Source organism: Schistocerca gregaria, chromosome 8 (assembly GCF_023897955.1).
Source record: "Schistocerca gregaria isolate iqSchGreg1 chromosome 8, iqSchGreg1.2, whole genome shotgun sequence".
Lineage (NCBI taxonomy): Eukaryota > Metazoa > Arthropoda > Insecta > Orthoptera > Acrididae > Schistocerca > Schistocerca gregaria.
The window spans coordinates 82,575,754-82,592,750 of NC_064927.1; the positions used below are offsets into that span (position 1 = coordinate 82,575,754).

Below are 16,997 nucleotides of genomic sequence, written 5' to 3' on the forward strand. Positions count from 1 at the left end.
AATCCTACCATTGCAAGAATTCTTCATCAGTAGGGGAGGAGTGGTGATATCTCGATTACCAAATTGTGTGCAAATGCCGTGGACTATATCCCAAACATATATATGGATTCAGATACAGGGCCAGGTTGAGAATGTTCTTCACCATGAGAAACTTGTCATTTGGTACCTTCCCTCAGACATAAGTTTCCTTTCATTGTGCTCTTGATAAGATCCTTAAAAATTAATTCGAATTTAGTGCTTGTGGCACTGGGTTGTTTTGCTTTGAAAATAATTACTCAGACATTTCTCTGCAACCGAAATAATCTTTTTCCAGTGCTAAACATTAAAAGGAGAAACAATTTTTTTCCTTTTAAGATAATTCCTGAGATCTTTAAAAGCTTCTAGCCAAAAAATTTTTTATTATATATAGTGTGGAATACATTTCATAGCAAACATTGACACTGTGAACATATTCACGGATAGAAGGAAGAATGTTACAGTAAACATGGGTCCACAGAGCCATCTACAAGATAGCTGGGAATATGGGGTTACATACCGCCACTGACTTATGTATGCAACATAGTTGTACTTAGTGCAAATGTATTTGAAATGGAAAATTTTCAGTCAAGTCCCCACATAATTGGGCTCAAATTTCACCGTAACCGACCTTAACTTACTTAATGTTGGTGAATGTGGTACATACACTATGGGATATAACAGGGCGTCTGATATGATGGATGTGAAATGGATGTGAGCACATACTGTATCTTGGCCTCCAAGATCAGCTAACCTCAATCTTTTGGATTTTTCTGTCTGTGGTTGTCTCGAAAGTGAAGTGTACTGAGCTTCCACTGACATGATAGAGGAACTGGAATACCAAATTGTACAGTCTTGTCGAGATTTGTGAGATGATGTGGGGTAAACTCACTACATAGATGATTGCAGTTTTGCTTCCAAATGTGATGAAGACACGTGGACCACTTCCTGTAACAGGTACGAATGTGTAGTAATTTGTTACCTGTAATTTGCTGAAGCAGTATTCTCGAGGTCGACCTTGAGTGAAATTTCAGTCCAGTTAGATGAAGACATTGAAAACTTTGCAATTCAAATACCTTTGCACTAACTAGGGCCATATTTCATTACAGAAGCCTGTAGCAGCAATTAATCACACATTCCCAATTATCTCACAGATGGATCATTGGCTTCTCCACATCCACTGGAACACTTTTGCTTCTACGAGTATTATCCTATACTTTCACCTGTTTCATTTGTAGCTACTAATAATTTCTCACCCTGCATACGAATTATGTGCACTGTGGCACCTCTGATGCCGTTCTCAGCAAAGCACCCTGAGCGGTCTCTTGTTTCGCAGGGGCCTTAAACCGGCCCTGGTCACACAAGTTGAGAATGTGAGACTATTGGTGACACTAAGTTAAGTTGGTGTAAACCAGATGGTAGACTTTGGTTTATTGGTAGAATCATGGGGAAGTGCAATCAGTCTACAAAAAAGATTGCTTATAAATTACTCGCGTGACTGGATATAGAATATTGCTCAAGTGTGTGGGACCCATACCAAATAAGAGTAACAAGGGATTTTGAACATTCACAGAGAAGGGCTGTATGAATGGTCACAGGTTTGTGTGATGTGTGGGAGACTGTCACAGAGATGCTGAAGGATCTGAACTGGCAGACTTATGAAGATAGATATAAACTCTCTGAAGAAAGTTTGTAAATAAAGTTTCAAGGGCCAGCTTTAAAAGATGACTCCAGGAATATACTATGATCCCCTACATATCACACACAAAGGGATTGTGAAGATAAGATTAGAATAATTGCTGCATGCACAGGATTAGAATAATTGCTGCATGCACAAAGGCATTCGAACAATTATTTCTTCTTGCACTCTGTATTTGAATGGAATGGGAAGAAACCCTCATAAATGATACAGTGCAATGTACCCTCTGCCACGTACATCACGTTGGTTTACTAAGCTCGAGAGTGTTCTTTGGTGTTACTCGAGAAGATTATTATGTGCTGGTACCAAGTTTAAACTTCCCCCCTTCTTTCGACATCATAATCACTAAGCAGTGTTTCCAACTCACACATAATCTGTACAAATGAGCTATATTTTCACAGTTTTTTTCAGTTGATGATGGAAATGTATTTTCATATGCACAGAAAATAAGAATAAAAAATTCTGAATTAGATATCTCAAATTGTAGGGAACTACTCACCTGGTAATGCCACTGAAGTTATAACTGTGTGACTCTCTCCTTCATATCAACACTCCCGTGCTTGTTAGATATTCCTCACACTGTGAATTGTGATGAGTGTTGCATTATAAGAAATGAGAGTTGGCGGCATATGTTGGCGATGAAGCTGGCCAGTGCTTCACCCGAGCCACTGACGAGCTGAATTACCTGTTTATAGGAAAACAAGAACCCTGGCTTCAAACATCGAGAATACAGCTAAATCTCCTAAAAACCAATTAGTTATGTTCCAGTACTGTAACAAATTCCAGAAGAATGGAAAAACTGGTAGAAACAGACTTCTGGGAAGATCAGTTTGGAATCTGGAGAAATGAAGGAACACGCAAGGCAATACTGAGCCTGCAACTTACCTTAGAAGATAAGTTAAGGAACGGCAAACATACGTTTATAGCATTTGTGGATTTGGATAAGGCTTTTGAAAATGTTGATTGGTATATTCTCTTTGAAATTCTGAAGGTAGCAGGTATAACATATTGGGAATGAAATGCTATTTACAACTTCCCCATAGGTGGCTGACGGTTCTTTCGTGAGTTCGTGCGTGGCGCACATGGGGCCCCCGAGCTATTGCAGCTCATTTTTCATTCACTAGCTGCTTTCCCTTCTCCCTGCCCCCTCCCTCCCTGTCCGTGCTCCTCCCCCGTTGCCACCTGCTTTCCCTCTCTGTGTTCTGCTTTATGTCGACCTGGCTATTCCCCTGGTTTCCTGTATTGGTTGCAATTTTGTTCCTTTTGTCTGTTCTTTCACCCTTTTGGTGTTTCGGTCCCCACTTGAGGTTTGACCTCCACTTCAAAATTTCCTGTTTTTAGTGTGATCCATATGGGGAAGAGCTCCCTCCATAGCATCTATGGTGTGGACTCCTCTCCCCTCTCCCTTCCCCACCGTAGCCCCCTTCCAACCTGCTAGGTCACCAGTCCATGTGGTGGGACTGTTATGTACCCGTATGGCTGAGCCCCCTGACAACACAGGGATCACACTACTGATACCTGAGCTGTTCTCTCACTGTGTATGCCAAGGAGTAGTTGCTTGTGTTCTTGGAGCATCAGAACTCCCGGTAATGGTTGCCATGCCAGACGGCGCTTGCTGTGGCTGGGTGGTGCGCGTGGGGAGAGCTGTGTTCAGAGTGAGTGGTATCGAGGCAGATGCTTGGCACATGAAGCGCATGAAGCTGCAAAAATCTCACATGGCCGTCCCTTCCAATGGTGAAGAATCCTCAAATGCTGTCTTTATGACACAGCAGCCTTCCTCTCTCTGTCTACACCGTGGGAGGAGGGCCAGGCTCTCCATCTTGGGCTGAAACCTTTTCCCCGTTACCTCGTCTGTACTAGGACATATGGGGACACAATCACCGCCAAAAAGCCATAGTTTTTCGTGGAAAATATCTAAGACAGGTTTGATGAAGTGGAGTCTATTAGTAAGATGCGGTCGGGCTCCCAGTTGGTCAAAGCTTCTTCTGCCACCCAATACGCAGCTCTTCATGCCTGTGATTGTCTTGGTAATGTCCCAGTGTCTATCACTCCTCACCATTCTATGAACATGATCCAGGGAGTTATTTTTCATAGGGACCTCTCCCTACTGATAAGTAACTCTGGGCTAATCTGGAGTAGCGTGGCGTTCATTTTGTCCGATCTGTGCAGAAGAGTTGCAAAGACAACTGCACTAATATTGGCGCCTTCATACTGGTTTTGAGGGGGATACCCTCCCAGAGAAGGTCAAGGTTATGTGCTACAGATGTGATGTGAAGCCGTCAATCCCTCCATCTAAGCGGTGCTTTCGGTGCGGGCATATGTGTTCCCGCTGTACGGCGATCCCATTGTGTGGTGACTGTGGCCACCCCGTCCGTGAGGGAAGCCCTTGTGTTCTGACACGTGTGTGGATTAATTGTGCTGACTGCCACTCTCCTCGCTCATTGGCTTGCCGGGCTTAGAAGACAGGAAATAAGATTAAAGAATATAAGACCCTGGATCGCCTGTCTTACACTGAAGCTCGCTAAAAGTATGAGATACTCCATCCGGTGTCACTACCTTCAACTGTTGCCTCTGTTACTTCCTCCTCCTCCTCCTCGCCCCCCTTGTCCTTACCCCAGCCCAGCCCAGCCCCACTCTCGCCTCCTCCTCCCACACTGTTCCCATGACCTCCCATCAGGGAGTTGCCCCCCCCCCCCCCCTCCTACCCCAACCCGGCTGAAGAAGTGTCCCCTGTCTTTGGCATCTGCCAGTGATCGGGCTCCCTCCCAGGAACCTTCTCCCCCGCGTCTCTCAGGCCAGAAGACTGTTACCACCACTTAGCCATGAGGCGCACCATCTGTGGGCCCCAAGATCGCCCACTCTCTTTTGGTTCCCTATCTTGCAGGCGCCTCTAATCCCTCTGTGTCCTGTCCTCCATCTCAGAAAGAGAAGAAGAAGAAACATAAATCCCAAGACAAGGCTCCCTGGTGCCCCCGGAGGTGAGGTGCCAACTCCCCTCTCGCAAGCTGAATCTGACATTTTATTTATGAACGTCACCCTGTCCTTGCCAGCGACAACTACTGACAAAGTGACCTGACATCCACCTCGGCTCCTCCTGCCTACCTTGGACTCATGCCACACGATCATCCAGTGGAACTGCAATGGCTACTATCCTCACCTACTGGAAATGCAACGTCTTGTCTCCTCATATTCTGCGTTCTGTCTTGTTCTCCAAGAAGCGCATTTCCATAATGACCACTCTCCCACTTTACGTGGTTATTGGGCATTCTGTCGGAACTGTGCTGGCCCTGGGATAGCATCTGGTGGGGTCTGCGTTTTGGTTCACTCCGATGTTCTTAGTGACTTGACCCTCCTATCTACCACCTGCGAAGTGATAGCGGTTAGAGTGCAAACGACCCTGGCAATCAACATTTGCAGTGTCTACCTCCCTCCAGGTAGGCAACTTGCTTATGTTGCACTATCTACCTTAATTGAGCAACTCCCACCCCCGTTTCTCCTCCTTGGGGATTTCAGTGCCCACCATTCACTGTGGGGGAGTGTCACATCAACAGGTCGGGGTATCCTAATCGACCAACTTATCATGGACTTCAATTTGTGTCTCCTCAGTTATGGTTCCCCTACCCCCTTCAGTGCCGCTAATGGCACCTGCTCTGCTATTGATCTCATGATTTCCTCCCCTGCCCTCATGGCTTCCCTACATTGGTCATCCCATGATGACCTTTGTGACAGTGATAACTTCCCAGCGACACTCGTTTCCCTGCTCCCAGCAGTCAGACAGGCCCCCACATTGGCCTTTATACATGTCTGCTGTCCGCTTTGACACCTCCCTCTCTAATTCCATATATGTAGTCGTGCAAGACATCTCTGCTGCTCTTCTTCATGCTGCTTTCACTGCTGTCCCCCTATCCACTGGGCCCCCTCGTCACCGGCCGGTACCGTGGTGGACCAGGACGTCGCAGTTGCTGTCCAGGACCGCCAACGGGTACTGCAGTGATTTAAGCAACGCCACTCCCAGACCAATCTCCTCACTTTTAAGTGTCTTTGTGCTAAGGCTTGTTATGTTATTAAGCAGAATAAAAAGGAATGCTGGGAGTGCTGTGTTTCCTCTCTGGGGACATATGTCCATTTGTTCGGACTCCATGAGCAGCTTTCAGGCTATCAATTGATGCTACTCTCATTATCCCTGGTCTCTGCCATCCATGACCTTCTCTCGGCCCTTGAGCATGCCGCCTGTTCAGTCATCTTTCTCTGGGTCCCAAGTTATGTGGGAATTCCAGGGAATGAATTGGCTGACCGTTTGGCTAGAGAAGCAGATACTTAACCCCATTTTCCTTTCACGATTCCAGCTGCGGATATGCGGATCTACGTCAAATCTCTCTTTGACCAACAGTGGTATGCTATCTGCAGCACTACTACTCGTAGTAGTAGTCTCCATCCAATTAAGGAGTCTACTGCAGTTTGGGGCACTTCTTTTCATCCCTCTCAGAAGGCGTCCACTGTTTTATGTCGTTTACACATTGGCCATACCCAGCTCACACATTGTTTACTCCTACAGAACGACCTGCCCCCACAATGTGGTTATGGCACCACTGACGATATCTCACATATTGGTGGCATGTCCCCTTCTTTCGACCCTTCGTGTTAAGTATAGTCTTCCTGCTTCCTAAATTTAACATTAGCGCATGATCCATGAATGGTTGACCTGGTCCTCAGTTTCCTATGTGAAAGTGGTTCTCCTTTAGTCTTAGAGCTGGGGCAGGTTGGTTGTGATTGGGACTCCTTTTGCAGTCTTCACAGTGTGACCCCATGACTGCCCCTCCTCCCCCCCCCCCCCTTTTTCCAGTTTTTAGATTTGGTCTCACCTTTTATGCTTATACTGTGTGTGTTTAATGTTCATTCTTTTATAATTTGACTCCTCTGACTGAATCCATTCATTTTAGCAGACTCTCTTTCTTATGTAACCCCACTTTGGAATTGCAGGACTGATGACCTCACCGTTCAGTCCAATACTCTCTCAATCAATCAATCAATCAATCAATGTATTTACAACTGGTACAGAAACCAAATGACAGTTATAAGAGTTGATTGGCATGAAAGGGAAGCAGTAGCTGACAAGGGAGTGAGACAGAGTTGTAGCCTATCCTCTATGTTATTCAATATGTATGTTGAACAAGCAGTTATGGAAACCAAAGAAAAGTTTGGTGTGAGAATTAAAGTCCAGGGAAAAGAAATAACAACTTTGTGGTTTGCCAATGACATTGTAATTCTGGCAGAGGTAGCAGAGGACTTGGAAGAGGAGATGAACAGAATGGACAGTCTTGAATGAAGGATATAAGATGAACATCAATAAAACCAGGACAAGGGTAATGGAATATAGTTGAATTAAATCCGGTTATGCTAAGGGAATTACACTAGGAAACAAGACAATTGAAGAAGTAGATGAGTTTTGCTATTTGGGCAGCAAAATAACTGATGGCCAAAGTAGAGAGAATATAAAATGTAGACTAACAATTTCAAGATTATGAAGAAGAAAAATTTGTTAACATTGAATATAGATTTAAGTGCTAGGAAGTCTTTTATGAAGGTGGTTGTCTGGGGTGTAGCCATGTACGGAAATGAAACATGGATGCTAAACAGTTTAGATAAAAGGACATTAGAAGCTCTTGAAATGTGGTACTAAAGAAGAATGCTGAAGATTACATAGGTTGATCACATAACTAATGAGGAAGTACTGAATTAGAATTGGGGTGATGGAATTTTTGGCACAACTTGACCAAAAGGTCAACAGATTCCAAAACAAGGGATCAGTTGATAGGACACATTCTTAGATGTCAAGGGCTCACCAGTTTCGTAGTGTAGGGACCTGTAGGTGGTAAGAATCATGTGGGAAGACCAAGAGATGAATACGTAAGCATATTCAGAAAGATGTAGGTTGCTGTAGTTATTCAGGGATGAAGAGTCTCACACAAGATAGATAGCATGGATTTGAAAGCTGTATCAAATCAGTCTTCAGACTGGAGATGACAACAACAACAACAACAACTAGAAATTCCTCAGCAGACCTTATAAATTGCCAAAAGAAGACTGTTACTGATGTAACAGCATAATTATGCTTAGTTTTAAAAACACTGCAAACTCTATAATGACATGTTTTGTATATGATTGTAGGATTCACGTGCACGTGTGGATGCATTTATGCTTTCTCACACAAGAGTTCTCTCTCTCTCTCTCTCTCTCTCTCTCTCTCTCTCTCTATCTATCTATCTATCTATCTTTCTCTTTCTTCTCCTACCAGTGCCCTCTAAGGTGCAAAGTGTTTGATTCAATCAATCTTAATTTTCATAATGAATGTGTTTGTTATATGTGATCTTCCTTTATTCCAGATTCATCCTCATTGTGTAGCAAACCAAAACGATGTAAGACTGAGACATCTGCCAATGCTGATACGACTGGAAGTGAACCACAAAAGAAGACTAAAACTCTCTCACATTGTAGACTGAAACATATTACCCATTTAAAGGAGGTAAACTGACACTTCAGTGTCTAATAGATGTTATTTTATTTCTATCCTAGCAGTATGGACTATAATGAATGCTGCTTATAATAAACTAATTTATTAGGAACTGACTATATTTCAAAATTGTAAGATATGTGCTTTCAGCAGTACTTCTAATTAAAATAAGAGTGTAGAACTGTTACAGCAACCACGATACTTTATATTTTAGTTCATTATGTGCATGTATGACACTTACAAAAAAGAAAAAAAAGAAAAGAAAACTGTAAATGTGAACAGCTTTAAACTTCTGCCTCACTTAGGCTGAAAAGCCTGGATCAGTTGTGTTTTAAAATTTTTCGTTGCTCTAGACACACACACGTATACCAAACGATAAAGTGCTGGTAGATAGACACAATAAAAAACACACAAACACACACACAGATTTCAAGCTTTCTCAACCCATGTTTGCTTCATCAGGAAAGAGGGAAGGAGAGGGAAAGACAAATGGATGTGGATTTCAAGAGAGACGTTAAAGAGTCATTCCAATCCCGGGAGCGGAAAGACTTAACCTTAGGGGGAAAAAGGGTCAGGTCTAGTCTCGTGCGTGCGCGTGCGCGCGCGCACACGCACACACACACACACACACACACACACACACACACACACACAAGCAGACACATCTTATATATGGGAGGTAGCCCTAATAATATAAAATCATTTTATTGTTCTTTGTTACAAAAAAGACATTGGTGTGACAATGAAGACCTTGGTATGAGAAATGAAAATCAAGGGAGGCACAGAACAGTACCTATGTGCATTATTTAAGCTGTTATATCCCAAGTGAAAATGCATTGAATCTGACCAGATCCTAGATATCATGATAACTTAAATAAAGGATTTAATAGTAAAGGATTTCTCATCAATCTGTTGAAATTTAGTGATGAGCATTGTATCACAGGTTGCACAAAGATCGTGGGAAAATGCCCCCTGCGATATACTCCTCCAGGTGTTTCGGCTGCTACCAGTCCAAGATCTAGGCCATGTGGCGGCAGTATGTTCACACTGGTACAGAGTGGCACAGTGTCCAGAGCTGTGGCAGAGCATTGAGTTTGTTCTCAGCAATCCATCACGGTAAGTAAACAGTTTTTTTGCGTTTGATATAAGTAAACATTTACTGCTACACCAGTACTCTGCAGGCCACCATACAATGTGTGGCATAGTGTTTGTCAAATACGTTTCACCATATCCTCCCTTATTTCCTCTTACATGACTAATGGATGCATAAGAAGCATGACTGTCAATTTGCCTCTTTATAAACTGCATTATTATTATATTGCCACAAAGTTCATGAAATGAGGCGTGCATTTCTCAACTCACCTAGGAAAGTCTTATAACTCTCAGTACACATTCTTGAGCATTTATTTGTCAGTTTTGTGATGACCAATCTGAATTTCTTGTGCCAACAGAAAATAGTGAGGACTCCAGATTGATGTACAACACCTGAAACTTGCTAAAAAGAAAATATCATAAGCACTTGCCTTCAGTGGTTAATTGTATTACTTTAGGATTTATTGAATAAATTTCAGGTTTGCACCTGTCTTACCCTTCTTCTATGTAAAGCCCCTCATCCACCCTCCCCCACAATCACTGCCTCCCATCCCCCAAAAACTAAACTGCCCTACATATTGGACAGTTGTAACCGATTCCATAGATTGGTTGGCGATGGTGTATTCACATCTTTGGGTCTTTTTGATTGTTCGCTCACTTTGCATTGTTTTTGCATCATATTGTACAACACAAACAGCAGCACAGCCACAATGAACCAAAATTTATTCTTCTTCCACAAGCAAACAACAGTTGAGAGCAGAGACACAAACATAGAAACAATCCAGATATGATATAAGCAGTTGCTGACACTAATTATGAACACAATATGAGGGCGAGTGTGTGCTGCACTGCGCTTATAAAGAGGAGGGTGGCGGTAGATGGGGCGGCAGATGCCATTCTGGATGTACAGGTCACACGGCCTGCCGCAGGTGGCGTCTGGTGTCTGGCCCACTCGGATGCTGTTGGCAGAATATTCAAGGTGAAGCACGCCAAGCGAGCTGATGCTGTGGTACATGTTCAGGTATTACGTACAGGGTTATAACAGGTTTTGCTTGTTTACGGTCAGCTGCCAGCTTTTGCCCTAGATTTCCCATTAAAAGAGTTAAAGATTCAGCCTTCTTGTATACAACTTAGCAAGCACATGTCTTCACTCCAATCATTTGTAGTTTGTTTACAGCATGGCAGTAAAGAACAATGATAAATATATCTGTGTTATCAAGAAACAAGAAATCTTTCTTGGCTGTACTATTTACACCTTCCAAATCTTGCAAATCAGTTAAATGGGTATCACACAGCTGATGTTTGTGGAGTACACATTGATTCTTACATAAAAGTTGTTTCATCCTCCAAGAACAACATATGTTCCATAATTGTAAGCAAATTTGTCTGTGATAAAGATGCAATATTATGAAATGATCAACATATGTGATCAATGAAGACTGTATATCAGATTTAGACTTGAATTTGGTATTACTTGATCTGACCAATATGACATTATCACTGTAAGTAATATGTTTATTATTAACATCTGAAAATCACAAAAAAGTGACTGTATGAAATTAAAAAAAATCCTTTTAATGCACAATTATTTCTGTTTCCATAAGTGTCACTCAAATTTACAGAAAATGAAAAGCTATAGGAAGCCTATACACTGAAAAATCTGGAAAAACCATCTGTTCATTTATGCGACAATCTTCTGTTTTAAAATCCCCTACTGTCATTATGAATAGAGATTATGGAACAAATGAGTAAATTAGCTCTTGTGGTACATTCTGACAGTTGCTGACTAATGGTTGACTTCATTTATATACCTATTCCATTTATTCTTTCATGGATATGAAACATTCAGATGTGGAATGAGTTAAAGAGAATCAAACAATGGAAAATCCAGGATGGAGTGTAACCATATTGTGAAAAGTAACGTTGCTACTCACCATATAGTGGAGATGCTGAGTTGCAGATAGGCACAATAAAAACAGTCACAAATATAGCTTTCAGTCACACCTTTGTCAAAACTAGATGACAAACACAGAAATACTCACACGCACACACGTGGCCACAGTCTCGAGCAACTGAGGCAACACTGCGAGCAGTGGCATCAGTGCATATGGTAGTGGCGACTGGTTTCTGCTGAGGAGGCTGGGGCGGGTAGGGGGAGGGGAGGGATAGTAGGGTAGGGGTGGCAGACAGTGATGTGCTGTTGGGGAGCACACACAGGTGAGATGGAAAGAAGGTATGGCAGCTATGTGCAGTCAAGAGGTTAGTTGGAGGGCAGGGGAGAGGTGGGGAGAGGGGGAGTAGCGGAAAAGGAGAGAAGTAAAAAGACTGGTTGCAATGGAGGAATGAGGCCTGTGTAGTGGTGGAATGGGAACAGAGAAGGGCTGGATGGGAGAGGGCAATGACTAGTGAACATTGATGCCAGGAGGGTTACAGGAACGTAGGATATATTGCAGGGAAAGTTCCCACCTGCGCAATTCAGGAAAGGTGGTGGTGGGAAGGATCCGTATGGCAGAGGCTGTGAAGCAGTCATTGAAATCAATGATGTCGTTTGTCAGCATGCTCACCAACAGGGTGGTCCACTTGTTTCTTGGCCACAGTTTGTCAGTTGCCACTCATGTGGACAGACAGCTTGTTGGTTGTCATGCTCACATAGAGTGCAGCGCTGTAGTTGCAGCTTAGCTTGTAGCGCACATGACCAGATTCACATGTAACCCTGCCTCAGATCGGATAGGTTATGTTTGTGACTGGACTGGAGTAGGTGGTGGTGGTGGTGGTGGTAGGAGGTATGGGACAGGTCTTGCATGTAGGTCTATTACAGGGGTATGAGCCATGAAGTAAGAGGTTGGGAGCAGGGGTTGTATAGGGACAAATGAGTATATTCTGTAGGTTCAGTGGATGGCAGAATACCACTGTGGGAAGGATAGTGGGCAGGACATATCTCATTTCAGGGCACGATGAGAGGTAGTCGAAACTGTGGTGGAGAATGTAATTCAGTTGCTCCAGTCCTGGGTGGCACTGAGTTACTAGGGGAATGCTCCTTTGTGGCCAGATGGTGGGACTTTGTGAGGTTGTGGGAGACTGGAAAGATAAGGCATGGGAGATTTGTTCTTGTATCAGATTGGGAGGATAATTATGGTCTGTGAAGGCTTCAGTGAGACCCTATGTATATTTTGAGAGGGACTGCTCATCACTGCGGATGCAATGACCATGGGTGGCTAGGCTGAATGGAAGGAACTTTTTGGTATGGAACAGGTAGCAGCTGTCAAAGTGGAGGTATTGCTGGTGGTTAATGAGTTTGATATGGTACTGATGTAGCCATCTTTGAGGTGGAAGTCAACATCTAGGAAGGTGGTTTGTTGGGTCGAGTAGGACAAGGTGAAGCAAATGGGGGAGAAGTTGTTGAGGTTCTGGAGGAATGTGGGTAGGGTGATCCAAATTGCAAAGGTGTCATCAGTGAATCTGAACAAGTTCGGGGGTTAGGATTCTGGGTTTTTAGAAAAAGATTCCTGTAGATGGCCCATAAATAGGTTGGCATAGGATGGTACCAAAAGGGGCCCCCATAGCCATACCTCAGATCTGTTTGTAGATAATGCCTTCAGAGGAGAAGTAATTGTGGGTGAGGATATAGTTGGTCATGGTGACTATGAAGGAGTTTGTCGGTCTGGAACCCATCGGGCATTGGGAAACATAATGTTCAATAGCGGTAAGACCATGTACATTAGGGAGTTAGTGTAAAGGGAGGGGCACCAATAGTGACGAGCAGGGCACTGTGTGGAAAAGGACCTGTGGAGGAAATGGTTGGAATCTTTTATATAGGATGGTAGGTTCCACGTAATAGGTTGAAGGTGTTGGTTTATGAGAGCAGAAATTCTCTCAGTGGGGCAGTTGTGACACATGCAAAGTACCCAGAGAGGTAAATCTGTTTCTTCAAGCCTTTGAGACTATACCCTTTTCAGTTTCTGCATGTGAAAAACCTTCTAGCACAGTGAATATCATCATGATCAACAGAAGAAATTCCTTGCTTAGCGAATCAGCTAGTATTCTTCTATTTCTAAGCTGCATGAGCCCATCTCTGAGTAAATTTAATACTCAGTCTTATGTGAAATCATGACTGCACATAGGAAGATTACCAGCTGAAACAGACTGAACAAAGCAAGAGTCTAAAGCAGACGACGTTCCTGAATATTGTGCTCTCTGGAACCATCTGTGTTAGAGATGACATTCCCTACTGAATCTGCTTCAAAAATTCGAATTTTTCTGTCTTAAATCAATATTTAAAGTTTTGTGAACAAAATGGTGGTTAAATGAATCGATTCCGACATCAGGAACATCTTTAAAAACAAATTTAAATATACGCAGTGTGCGGCAACAACCATGTTTCTGCTGCTGTCAGATGTCAAATGGCGTCATTATTATTTTGCCAATTTGAAAAGATACACTGCGTAATTGTTTTTTGAGTTGGCAGCCATGTTACTACACACGCTTTCTGATGCTCCATTGTTTTCCTTTGTTTATCTATGGTTTTCAAGAGTTGTTTGTGTTCAGATTTCTGTATGTTGTTGACTTGTTAGTGCTGTGTCATCTCGGAAGTAGTTATGCCTCCAAAAAAAGTGTTCTGGAACGGGAAAACGTAATTTTTATGGTAATCTGTTTTCTTTGTTGGAAAGTAGAGACTGTGTAATTACATCCACAAACCAGTTGGATGTTATGTTGACTTCACCAAGTGCCTCAAGACAAAGCTAAAATATTTGGGTAGTTTCCAAGAATCATTGCCTATTGAAGTCGCTGGGTCCAAACAATACATATCGAGCCCGACTCTGGTGGCGGGCGTTATGAGTATGTTTACATTGGTCACTACAGCAACGACAAAAGAAAAGTGTTACAAAAATACTTTTAATTGCAAAGGAGATGACCTACCTGACCCATCATCGGTGTTGTCATCATGTGAAAGTCCATTATTGTGGTCAGTGGTCTGGGTGGATAATTTGGAAGAGTCGAACAATGTTTTCTTCCTGATACTCATTCGTTCCGCACTGTCCACAATGAAATTGTAATGATATTTCAGCATTGAAACTGTTGTTACGAAGTTTTACACACTTTGCACCACCACAATCTACACAGTACCTTCTTTCCTTGTCCAGTAGTACAGCTGATATGCCCGCTAAACCCGCTGGGCAGAACAGGTAATAGGGTTGTGGAAAGAGCCAAAGGTTAAGGTCAGTTTCTCCTTCTAATTGTCATTTTTGTAATTTAATAACCTTTACAACCAAAGCGGCACATAGCCGGATCTGTACCAAATGCAACTCTTTCATGGCTGAAGGCCTCCAACAAGAAATCTTAACAAATCAGAAAAATAAAAATCCAGTTACGATAGCAATAAAATAATTAAAAAACCCAAAAAAGCAACATATGCAAGGTGCAACACAAATGGCTGAGGGCCACAATTAAATTTCAAAACTTTAGAATATATTACCATAGACCTTTAAAGGCAGAAGGCCAGCATGTTTAACAACAAGAAATCTTAAAAATCCAATTAAGGTGTGTGTGTGTGTGTGTGTGTGTGTGTGTGTGTGTGTGTGTGTGTGTGGTCTTCAGTCCAGAGACTGGTTTGATGCAGCTGTCCATACTACTGTATCCTGTGCTAGCTTCTTCATCTCCCAGTACCTACTGCAATCAAGACAGCAATAAAATAATTTAAAAAAAAGCAACATATGCGAAGTGAAATACCAATGGCTGAGGGCCACAATTAAACTTCAAAATTTAAAATATGTTCATAATCTTTTAAAGGCAGAAGGCCGCAATGTTTAAGCTTGAACGATAATTTTGAAAAATTAATTTTGCATAATTTTAAGAAAACAAAACAAATAACCATAAGCCTAAAAGTTAAAGTAGCTGACAACAGATAATTAAACACCGGTGGCACTCACAAAGCCTCCAGGGAGGTCGGTCTGCCCTCGTTCACTTAGGTGAGAGAGGTAGTGAGACCAACTACACTTGATCCATCGGAACCCAACAAGGTGACAGCCTTGGACTGACTGACAAAACGACTTGGTTGCCACCAATTGGTACACGAGAACTTAAACACACGAAAGTTACGAAGCACGCAACACGAATGGATGTGGCTTGGATAGTTGAAACTACTACTCAACTTTGACGTCCGGGGCTGGAGAACCACCAAGCTCGTAGTGATCGGATAACTCCACACACACTCAGAGACTGCACAGGGACTGGCAAAGGACCCAGCGACTCCACCGCACAGAGACTTATTCCCTGGTCCTCAGCAACTGGCCAAATGCCTGCTGGTCCGTCCCTGATAGCTGCTCCATCGCGACTGCATTGCTGGTGCGTCTCCCACTCACTTCCAGACACACGACAGCGGAAATACTGGCTCGGACCCAACCATGCAGAGGAAACACGCCCACTGGCTAAATGGCATCCCTGCACCAGGAAAGGACCAACCCAAGTTCCACAAGATGGTAATTGAAGGCACCCAGAAGCACTCAGAGAACCAGTTACATGTCGCCCGATGAGACGATCAACCTCTCAAAGCCAGTATGCCAACAAAATTTAAAATAACTTGTCAAAAAAAATCACACGAACTACACTCACAACCTGACAAACACTTGTACAATGACCTGAATGATACACAACAGTAAGTAAACATGCACGAAGGCAAATCGAAAGTCGCACACACATACAGCTGACTCATGAACATTTGGTGAGCCAAACGCGTCGTCCAGTAGGATGACGGACCGACGATCCACTAAGATCATGGCCCGGCTCAAGTGATGGGTGGCTGTAGTGGTCGGTCGGACGAGCCATGTTGACGCAGACCTCACTGCCACTCCACGACTGGCAGGTCCGGACTGCACTCCAGACATATTTTAACCAACTGGCAGACCCGAACTTGCTATCCGAACTTGTAAAGTAATTCATCACAACAGACCACAATAGGGAAGTAATAGCAGTCGAGCAAAGATACTATGAGAGGGGATATCGACATGTGCTGCTAACGCTGCTCATGGTCAGACAAAGCAGCAACTCAGTGATCGTAGTAATTTAAATTAACGTAGTGAGGTGGAAGTACGTTAAAAACAGGGTGTAAAATACATGATGATAGGAACATGAGCTACGCATGGCTATGGCTCAACTTCCCCCCTCCCCTCAAACCAAAACCTGGGGGTGACGTGCCGAAATAAACTAACTAGCAGCTTCTAGAAAGGTGCAAGACAGTGGCTGAGAAAGGCCACAAGCAGAAGGCTCTTTCGGACCCACTGCTGCAGAGGAAACATGCCCACTGGGTACCCGACATCCCTGCTAGATGACCAATTCACAGCCACTGCTAAGCCAGCAACGAAAATATCCACCTGGACTTCAACAATACAGAGGAAAGAAGCCCCAGGCGACCCGACATCCCTACACAGTAGAAGGCACCAAGCTAAGCCTCACAAGATGACCAAAGCTGAAGGTACTATTCGAAGCTGACAACCCAAGAACTACCACAACTTTAAGACTAGAAGGTAATGTCTGAAAACGGATTATCAGTACCTTCACTCAATCCAGCTGACTGTCACCATGTTGGGTTCCCTCTAGAAGACAAATAGTGACTTCAAGGCCTCCAATAACCTTAAAGGAAACAGAATTGCCGCTCCTGTCTCTGCGACCAGCAACGATCACTGC

The 16,997-nt window shown here is 43.3% G+C and overlaps 1 protein-coding gene across 6 annotated transcripts in view; it reads left to right on the top strand.

The window, feature by feature from the left end:
* LOC126284979 (F-box/LRR-repeat protein 3-like) overlaps window positions 1-16,997 on the top strand; it is a 246,079-nt gene that overhangs the window by 209,114 nt on the left and 19,968 nt on the right. For all 6 annotated transcript variants that reach the window (XM_049984264.1, XM_049984266.1, XM_049984263.1 and 3 more), the window contains 2 exons: window positions 8,098-8,237; window positions 9,169-9,341. In XM_049984264.1, the coding sequence (XP_049840221.1) occupies window positions 8,098-8,237; window positions 9,169-9,341 (313 nt within the window). The remainder of the gene's footprint in view (window positions 1-8,097; window positions 8,238-9,168; window positions 9,342-16,997) is intronic.